This window comes from Dermacentor silvarum, chromosome 4, assembly GCF_013339745.2.
Source record: "Dermacentor silvarum isolate Dsil-2018 chromosome 4, BIME_Dsil_1.4, whole genome shotgun sequence".
Taxonomy (NCBI): domain Eukaryota; kingdom Metazoa; phylum Arthropoda; class Arachnida; order Ixodida; family Ixodidae; genus Dermacentor; species Dermacentor silvarum.
Window position 1 is genome coordinate 73,082,591 of NC_051157.2, and position 10,020 is coordinate 73,092,610.

The following is a 10,020-nucleotide window of genomic DNA, read 5'->3' on the forward strand; positions in this document are numbered from 1 at the left end:
GCAACATGTGTACCAAGATGCAGGGTGTGCGCCTCCGCCCTTGCGGTGTTTATATTTAACAAAATGCGGCGTATGTTTGTCTCTGTTTGTTCAATTTCCCCCCCAAAAAAGTGTATTTCAGTGCGTCGCCCTGTTCCAAGGTCAAAAGTCGGTTGTTACTGTAGACGAAACAAAAATACTTCAATAATGATGCAGATTTTGCAGCCATTCTTCGCCATTATTTTCCCCCTTCTTTAGTGGTACGCAAGCGGCAGTTCTCACAGGTACCAGCCACTTGGCGCGACTGTAATTATGAGAAAGGAATCAAATCGAAGCAAAGAATTGTTACAACATATGACCCCAGCATAGCTTTTCAAGAAGGCTAAAGATACTAAGCGACTGGACCTTAATTGTCTCAAGCACACTGCATTTGCTTTAAGAATGGTTTCTGCGCTGCTGGAGAGGATACTGATATCGCCGTACTCAACAAATTGAATCTTTACTGCCATGAGGCCAGCACTTACACGGGACGGGGGCACAGTATCTACGTACGCTTCTTGCGGCAGTTTTATTTTCCGGAGCCGTTCTGGTAGATTCAGTGTGTTTGCTGCGTACTGTACGTGGTCAGTTTCTTTTCGCGAGTTCGCCATGCTGGAATCCAGCTCAAAATGGTGGGAGCCTTTAGACGTAGTGAATGGTGGCAAAAGACCGACTATAAGTAGATTTCATTCTGCCGTCAGCGCTTTATATTGCACAATTTAAGATGTCCAAATTGTATGCCTGGCATTGTGTCGTTAAAAAAAGAGAAAAAAAATAAAATAAAATGTGAGGCAGGAATAATCACAGTATGCGATAGCTCCATTCTTGGTACACCAGCTGAAGTACGCAGATATGCTAGCTGCGGAGGACGCTCATTATTGGTTAGCTCTATCGGTTATAAGTGGAGTAAAAAACATGGCAACCATGAAGTCTTTCCGGCTCCACAATCATTCCCGGCGCATGCACTCTGCAAAAGCAAAGCCTTCGAGATTTTTTTTTTTTTACTCAGAGCAAGAGCGTTGCTGGGGCGTGGATTTGGACACCACCTATTATTATGTGGTGCGTGTGTATACCCCTGTGACATTGTATTGCCTCGGGGATCGGCTTGCGTCACAAACTACATTAAAACTCTTGCGAGGACACGTATCGAGCAATTGTATCAGGATTGGTCATTGGTCCCTCAAGTCACCACATTCGGTTACATACTGTCTCCGATATCAATCCAGTCTATTCGGCCATACAGCCGTCCACGCATAGGAGGAAGAGCCAAAGAAAACATCGCTTCAATATCACATGATTTGTTTGGAGCATATTGTTCGCGTTCAGTCGCGGGACTACCCACCACTGGAAACGCCATAAAAGCTGGAAGAGTAATTGAGAGTCAAGAGAAGCAAGAAACTTCTATCGATACTTTCCTCGATATACTGTATATAATGAGACTGCAAACTCACACCCGCTTTTGTACCACTACGGTGAAAACTGAGTTAAGGATGTCGCGCTTACTTTGACATGTTGCTGCACAATTTGCCCATCCCTCAGCTCGTGTCGCCTTCGGTGATGACAAGGGCCATCATCTATTTTGCGTGTCGATATACGAGGCGGAAACAAATCTAACTTGACTTGACATCAGCGTATGCGTGAACGTCAGCATATGGGCAAACATTACCAGAACTGTCGTCCGTGCCGTGTTTTAATCCATGGATGCATGAAATGTGTCGTTTCCTGTATGTCACACGATAAGTGATGTATATCGAGGTTGCTGGTCAGAGGTATAAGCAATAGCGATCGAGATGCAGCCCACTACTTGTCATGGAATATATTACACGACCTGGACAAACTAGAAAACGCCCCTCCATGCGCTAATCTATAAAATCAGCTACACTACACACATGCGCTGTCCGAGACCCGCGTTCTGACGACAGCGTTAACAAAATTGTGCGCATAAAGAGAAAAGGCGTCAGGTACATTTACTCCAAGTATTCACTCCAAGTATTCTCGGCAAGAGTATCGAGCCACTGTACTAACACAGAAAGTCTCAGTGGATTCTATTCCTATATCTGCTCCTAATTGACAAACTTGCTGACGACACCAACCAGTACTTGTCACATTTAGCAACGAGACACACGCGACACCGCTAAGCTGCATTCCCTATCACCGTACTTCGCAAGAACCCCCGATACCTTTAGTAGTAGTAGTAATAAACTTTATTTATCAAACAAGCAGGCGACGTCTTCACAATAGGCGGACGGCGTCCTCAGTGCAGGACGCCGTGGTCCCTGGCTGTCCGCCGCGCCCTAATCCATATACATTTAAATACTCGTCCGATACGTTTAAATACTGTTTTTTTTTTTAAGAATGATAGCAGCGTAACGGCATAAAAAAATGAAGCATATTTTCACATTAATTCTGTAAAATTATTTGAAAAGAGCCTGGATTTCTTTTTCTTTTCTCTCTCTCTCTGTTCCCTGTTTAGACCAGCCTAGGGCCTGCAGTTTGCAATAAATCAATGAATAAAGAAATATTAAGTGTGGCATCAGTGTTTCTACTGGCAAAGTGACACCAAGCTCAATTTTACGAGAGCACGTTCTTCATTTCACTTCACTGCGTGTCATTTTTATTGGATAAATTCTGAACTATTGTGTGCCGCAGACAAAAAAAAAAATTTTTTTTCACGCTTCCATCTTTCGCAAGCCACTAAAGAAACGTCTCAAGCGCAGGAGTCCAAGAAAAGCAGTAATCGATTCGGCGAAAGCAGAAAAGCTGACAACAACACGCCGTTAATAAATTCTAGTCTCGCGCAAGCTCAATGGAAATTTTCATTGAATATAAAAGCCTAAACAGTATGAATGATTTGGTCTTCTCAAATATACATTTATGTAAACTCGCATGCTCTTTTAGCTTTCCTTGAACCACGGGCAGTAGGTTGCGAACTGCGCGGGAAAAAGAAAACGAATCTTTTAAACAATCCCTTGCTCAGCATTTTTTCGGGTGAATATGTCATTAAATGTACCGCGCATTTCACAAGCTTTGCAATACTCATTCGCATAAAGTACCAATTTGCCATCGGAATGAATAGATTTGATAGTTCGTTAGTTGCTTTTCTTTGTATATGTATGGCATCATAGGCGCCGACTACGGGGGGGGGGGGGGGGGGGGGGGGAAGGGGCTGGAGGACTCGAGAACCCCCCTTGGAGATTAGCGATGAGGTCAGGGGGCACCATGTCTTCTTTTGTATGGATTTGGACAAATCGACTACAGTTGCCTAAACGTTCCGTCTGTCTTTAGATTTATGTTGTTAGCTTACTCTAGAAATGTTTGTACTGCCCAGTGTTTCTTAGACACGAAGAGCTTAAAATGTCTTTTTTTTTTTGGAATTGTTAGCTTATTGTGGAAATGTTTGTATCGTCCAGTGGTTCTTACAAACGAAGGGTTTGTAATGAGTTTGTGATATTTTAATTGTTAGCTCGTTGAGGAAATGTTCGTATTGCCCAGTGTTTTCTCTCACTATAACTAAGGGCGCTATGAAGGTCTACTGAGAGTTTACGTGTTTATCAGTTACTTTTTTTTTTTTCATTTATTTATTTAGTATCTTAAGAACCATGCGGTCATTCTTTTTAGCATATTCGCTCGGCTTTAGAAACAAATAAAACTGATGTTTAAATATATTGCCTCTCCGCCTGTGTATATCTCTTGTCAAGGAGCTAGAGATATAAATGTGTTTTCCGATCGTGAAAGAAGCCCGCGAATACACGCAAAATTGCGGCGCGACTGGCCGCTCGAGGCACTTCGCGTGCGTGATCTTGGTGCCTGATAGTCGGGACACCCTTACATAGTCTTCTAGATCAGTTTTTAGTACCCGTGGGGACAAGCGGGTCGCTGGGGCGTACGATAACGCAAGGGGCAGTATCCTTGATATTTTGGGCTCGAGCTGGTTGCCTAAGGACAAAAACATATCGGAGCAAATATTCGCAACAAGCTGAGGCATGTGTCTGCTGCAGCAAAAATCCGGAGATCAATCAGCACATCCTAATGGAATGCGAAGGTATTCACCCAATGAGACTCGTGGGTGACGTACACCTTCCGGAAGCGTTTGGACTAAAAGTGGACGGAAGCATCAACAGGGCAGCAGTCGAGATAAGCAAAAGACGTTTAGAGTATTGATGGAAGAGGAAAAAAGGCATGGAAGAGATTGATACGACCCACTGAAAACATAGTACAAGTAAGTGATACGGCCGGATCCGTTACAGGCATAGGTAGCGGTATTAGGTAGAGAAGTTCTGAGGACAAGAAAAAAGATTAAGAAGATTATACAAAAATGCTAGAATGAAATGCAAGTATAGCATATATCTGATTAACTCAAGCAGGCTAGGTGATTATTTCTCACCGCTCCGTTTCAAAGGGCATGTCAATAGATTATCGTCAGCAGCAGCAGCAGCAGCGGGGATTTAGAAATCACCTAATTGGACAACCTCTAATAAAAATGAGTGCATATCACTTCATGACCTGTTTAAATACTACTAGAAAGCCATGGCACAAGAAAAAGCAGTTCCTATTTTTTTTTTCTTTGATCTGCTAACATTACTATGAACAAGCGACGTCCCAAACCTCATGTCTCTGACGTGTTCCCGGCTACCGAAATCAATTCCTCCGCTTGCAGCCGGTAAAATTATAGCCTTCGAGATACGCGTTTGTTATTCAGAGGGGGCCGTCGCTGATATCTCCTCCGTGGGGGAAGGCACGGAGTTCTTTCCTCCATGGTGGAGAGCTTACAAAGCAGACAAGTGTAGTGATTTGGGCTAGTTGGCAATGCATAATTTTGTATGTGTAGTGCACGATAAACGAAGAGAAAAGAAAAAGGGACACACTTAGCGCTACGCGTGTCCGCTTTTCTCCTTTTTTTCTCCTCGTTTATCGTGGGCTACGTACGTACAATAAGTGATGCAAATTGGAGGTGGTGTCCGAACCCCACCGTGTTTCGATCTTCCTCATCATGCGCGTACCCATGACACGTGGAATAAAAAGCAAAGGCTGTAGTTGCGGCTCGATGTGTGCACTGTGAAACGTGTTAAGAAGCAGTGTACGTGCTATGTTTTTTAACAAGCGCGTTACAACTCCGTAACACCCTCATAAAACACTGCATGTGCAATGACTCCGCATCACTTCAGAGAATACGCCTGTTGTCCGTACAAAACGCGAACAGCGCTGCCGCAAAGCGACGTAGTCTCGGAGGCCATAATTTGGGCGTACTGCGTTAATTTTTACTTGCTGCCAGAGAAGGGTAACATCTTGATCACGAGCCAAAATGCATCGCAGTGCAAACTATGTGCTAACCCTTATTCTGCAGCCTAATATTTTTGGCGTAGAATAGGTGCTATTCAAAACTCGACACCTATGACGTTTTCTGGCTCCCAAAATTGCTTCCGCCACATGCAACCAGCAGACGCATAGCCTTTAAGATTCGTGATTGTTTTTGTAGAGAGTGCTACTATTGGGGCGTCGCCACATGCGGGGACACCGCCTCAAACTTGGAGCCCCCTTCTCAAGAAATTCTCCTCAGGGCAAGCAGACGTAGAGAGGCTGGATCTTGAACAGTGGGCCGGATAGTTCAAAGAAAGCACCAAAGGTGTTTTGCCTTTCCTTGCGCGCTTTAGCCAGCATACAATACACATGTTGGCAACACTGTTATCAATTTCTCTGATTTATTTCTCTGGTTCCCGTCGAAATAACTACACTCACCGAGTCACCGTGCCGACGACTTGAGTCTCGCGTCCGTGTTATGCACGTTGTAATGCGGTGATCGATTCTCTTGCGGTTGTATGTGCTTAATTTGCCTTCAATGAAGGGCAGTACGTGCCAGATGCTTTCCAGACTTCTTTTAGCCAGTTTAGTTGCTATCTCAACAGTGCGGCTTGGCGAATTTGGCGCATATGCTCTGTACGAAGACCAAGCAGGAAAGTTGGACTGGCGGCAACGATTCATCGGGAAGCCTCTGTACGTGTATGCCGATCACGGCTCGGTCGGCCCTAATCAACGCATCGTGGTTGCGACCGAAAAGAATGTGCTCGCCTCCCTTAACACCCGGAACGGAGCCCTGACGTGGAGGCAGGTGTTGGAACATGATGGCAGCATGCTCGCAGTCTCCTCTTCCGGCGATCTCATTACTGTCTCGGGCAACGCACCCTACGTTCGGGCCTGGGACGTCCATACTGGAGTGCTTCAGTGGGAGAAGACCCTTCCGCACAGCTCCGCCCCCCTGGTCAGGTACGACGTCAATTCTCACGCAAGCGAGCTCACCGCGGTCGAAGTATATCCGGGTTCCCACGTCGTCGCAACCGTCTACAACCTCCGAAATGGTGAAATGAAAACATCTCCCGTAGTTTCGGCCCCGTGGATTACTGATCGGACTGACTGCCGGCTTGTGGAGCACAAGTATTTGGCATGTCTCGACAACATAGTTTCTACGATTCGAGTGATGGCTCTGGGCGAGTCGGCAGCTTTTCGCGACGTTCCGTTGTCCTCTCTCGGCATCCAGCTTGACGATCCAACCGCAGTTCCGGTCTTACAGCCAATCGAGGGTCCAACACAGGCAAATGAAGATTCGTACCTCGCGTTGCGCATGCCAGATCGTGGTTTCGCTTTGTTGCGAATTACGAAGACAGGGGTGAGGCTTGCGCAAATGTTCCCGAATGCTACGCACCTTATCAGTATGGGTGACGGTTGGCAAGGTGCTCGAAAGTCGCTGGGAAACGCGGCTGGCAACACACGGGATGAACTCCCTTACATAGGTGTAGTTGAACAACTACAAAACGGCATCAGCAAAGTTTTCATATACGAATTGGGCGGCAACTGGCATCAGAAAGAAGACTGTGAGGGTCAGTTTGCGATACCACCGACTATGGCGCAAGCAACTAGCATTCATTTACTGCCCTTTCTACTCAAGGATCTGAAACCTGCTTATAAAACACTTGTGATTACTGAAGACGATGCTGTGCTCCTTTTCCACCAACAGGGCCGTCTGTTATGGACGAGGGAAGAGGCCTTGGCATCAGTTCTTGGAGCACAGTTTATCGACCTGCCTCTTTCAGAGACAGATGCCAAGATTGAACAAGAATTTGGAGATGGCAATGCAAATGTACTGGCCATGTTTCTTACACGAATCACAATGCAGCTCTGCCAGTTACAGAGCTTGCTGCTAGGTTTATTCGCCAGCCTCAGTGGAACTATAGGCCAACCAGAAACAGGTGTGGCTTCACGGGATCTCACACGTGACAAGTTTGGCTTCAACAAAGTTATATTGCTGAGCACTGCCGCTCAAAAGTTGTTTGCTTTGAACAACAGAAATGGTCAGATTGTTTGGAGCCAGCATTTTCCACAGTTGCACCCACTGAACAGCGCCGGCACTAAGAAGCTCCCAATCTTTGTTCAGAGGACAACTGCCCATTATCCACACCCACCTCGCTGCACAGTAGTCGGGAAGCACAGTTCTGGCAATGGTTACTTGGTTTCAGTGAATCCCATAACAGGAGTTATCTTGGACACGAAAGAACTTCCTTACCACATTCAACAGGCATCATCGCTACCTTTTCTTGATGATGAGTACACCAGGGGCCTCCTTTTCTTAGATAGCGAACTTGGTGTGCACACCTACCCAAGCTCAGCTGCAAAGCTTGTTTATGAACACCGTGACACACAGTATCTCTTCACTGCTGATCCTGTCACTGGAGATCTTGTTGGGTATAGTCTGAGGCCATCAACTCCCACAAGGCTCGCAGTAGAAACTGTATGGGCAGCGTCTCTTCAAAGTGAAGGACAGAAGATTACACACATTGTGATGCGCAATCCATTAGAGCATGTTCATTCGCAAGGCCGGGTGATGGGTGACCGCAGTGTTCTGTATAAATATCTGAACCCGAATTTGGTTGCGGTTGTGACTGAGGGCACTGACAATGTCCACAAGGTGACCAGTGTGACTGTGCACCTGATTGACGTCATCACTGGAGCGTTCATTTACTCGGGAAGCCACAAGAGAGCTAGGGGTCCTGTCCACTTAGTGCACACTGAGAACTGGATTGTCTACTGTTACCACAACGAAAAGTCTCGTCGGGCCGAAATATCCGTGATTGAACTTTACGAAGGTGCAGTGCAGAGCAACACTTCTGCGTTTTCGTCATTCAACTCACCACCAGGAGCTATTGTAGAACATCAGAGTTATGTTTTTCCGAGCTCAATAGATGCCATGGTTGACACTGTAACAGAAAAGGGAATCACAAGCAAACATGTCCTTCTAGCCCTTCCAACGGGAGCTATTTTGGAACTACCAAAGGCACTTCTGGATCCACGAAGACCTATCACACCAACAGCCCAGCACCGGGAAGAAGGACTCATCCCATACATGCCTGAACTACCCATCAATGCCGAGCACATAGTAAATTACAACCAGTCTGTTGCTAGAGTAGCAGGATTTGCAACTGCTGCTTCGGGACTAGAATCTACCTGCCTCGTAGTTGCTTATGGACTTGACATTTTCTATACTAGAGTTGCACCGTCTAAAACATTTGACATCCTGAAGGATGATTTTGACCATGTGTTGATATCGGTTGTGCTTACAATACTTATCCTGGTTTCGTACGTCAGCAAGCGGTTTTCTGCAAGAAAAGCATTAAGAGCAGCCTGGAAGTAGTATTTCATTACTTGGAAGACAACTGCTTGGTATTGCAGGGATACTGCATGAACAAGATGGACTTGCCTCCATTTCCGTCACTTTGTGCTGCAAGCCTCATTCTGCACAGCTGTTTGCACCTGTGTGTTTGTTTCACCATCATGGACACTTGTGCATTGAACATTTGTGTTGTTACAAGGATATGCTGGTTTTTCAGGGGCTTAGGCTGGTGTGATAGGTGTGTTTCAAAAAAGTATGCTGGAATGGAGCCTTGCAGTGATGTCTTTATTAGTGTCCCATTTGAAGAGGCCGGTAGATGTTCTGAAAATTAAGGAGAAGCAGATCATGAGCAGAATATTTCATTATGTCTCATAATCTAGCTCCCTCATTGTAATTAAATTTGTTGCTGATGCTAATATATTTTCCTTCTCCTTGCCTTTTCAGTTCTTTTAATTTTACCGAAGATGGCATGTTTCTTTGCCTCTGGTACTAAAAGCACTTGTAAATACCAACATAAATGTACTACCATTGCTTAGAACCAGGTTGTTATGCGATTAATTTAGCTGAGCAGAGTACAGCTTCTGTGCCTTTATTTTTGTAAGTGGGGCATTAGAATGAGGCAGTTCTGTATACTGTTGATTGCACTTCATTTTCAGCACATGCAATCCTACTTTTGCTACAGATCAAAGATGTACCAACAGCACTGTTTTTTGCTTGGGCTGTGCCCAGCTTTATTTGATATGATATTTTTTTCCATTCCTCTTAAGCCTTAGCACATAACCTATGAGGAACATATCAAACAGTGCAATACACTAGCACAGCATGTGCATTTTGTCATGTTCATTGACTTTCAAGCATGTGCTTTCATGTTAATACTACTTCAGTTTAATGTAGGCACAGAGAAACATGCCTTCACGGGGGAGAAATTTGTGCTCCTTGTATGTAAAGATTTATGTGCAATTATACTTAATTATCAGACCTTTTTTGTGCATTTACTTCAGCATTATGCTGTTTATTTTTGCCCTTGTCATAGATCACTCTCCGAATCATCAGACCCAAGATCTATGCTTCTTGATCTTAGAGTTAGTGACAACCTATCGCTGCCTCATAGATTGATCTGTCTATTTCTGCGACATTTCGGCTTTCACATAACACAAGATTCAGAATGATGCCATACTCTGGTAATGGGCATTCGTCTACAGTACAGCATTACTGCTGCCCATTTTGCGTTAGAGGACACATCCGGAAAGTGCTTACCCAAATGTTTTTTCATGATATTCAGTTCAATGGTTTAGCTAATTAGTACAAAGTGAAGGCAATGCTCTTGAAAACAACCAATTGAA

The 10,020-nt window shown here is 45.0% G+C and overlaps 1 protein-coding gene across 1 annotated transcript; it reads left to right on the plus strand.

The window, feature by feature from the left end:
• The first annotated feature begins 5,735 nt into the window (after positions 1-5,735).
• LOC119450218 (ER membrane protein complex subunit 1) lies at positions 5,736-9,659 on the plus strand. The gene has a single exon (XM_037713602.2). It carries the CDS (start codon positions 5,855-5,857, stop codon positions 8,696-8,698), a length of 2,844 nt encoding a protein of 947 aa, XP_037569530.1. The 5' UTR covers positions 5,736-5,854; the 3' UTR covers positions 8,699-9,659.
• The last annotated feature ends 361 nt before the right edge of the window (positions 9,660-10,020 follow it).

What these genes read in the sequence shown, in the direction of transcription:
- LOC119450218 (XM_037713602.2), top strand. Translation starts at nt 5,855, where the DNA reads ATGAAGGGCAGTACGTGCCAGATGCTTTCCAGACTTCTTTTAGCCAGT.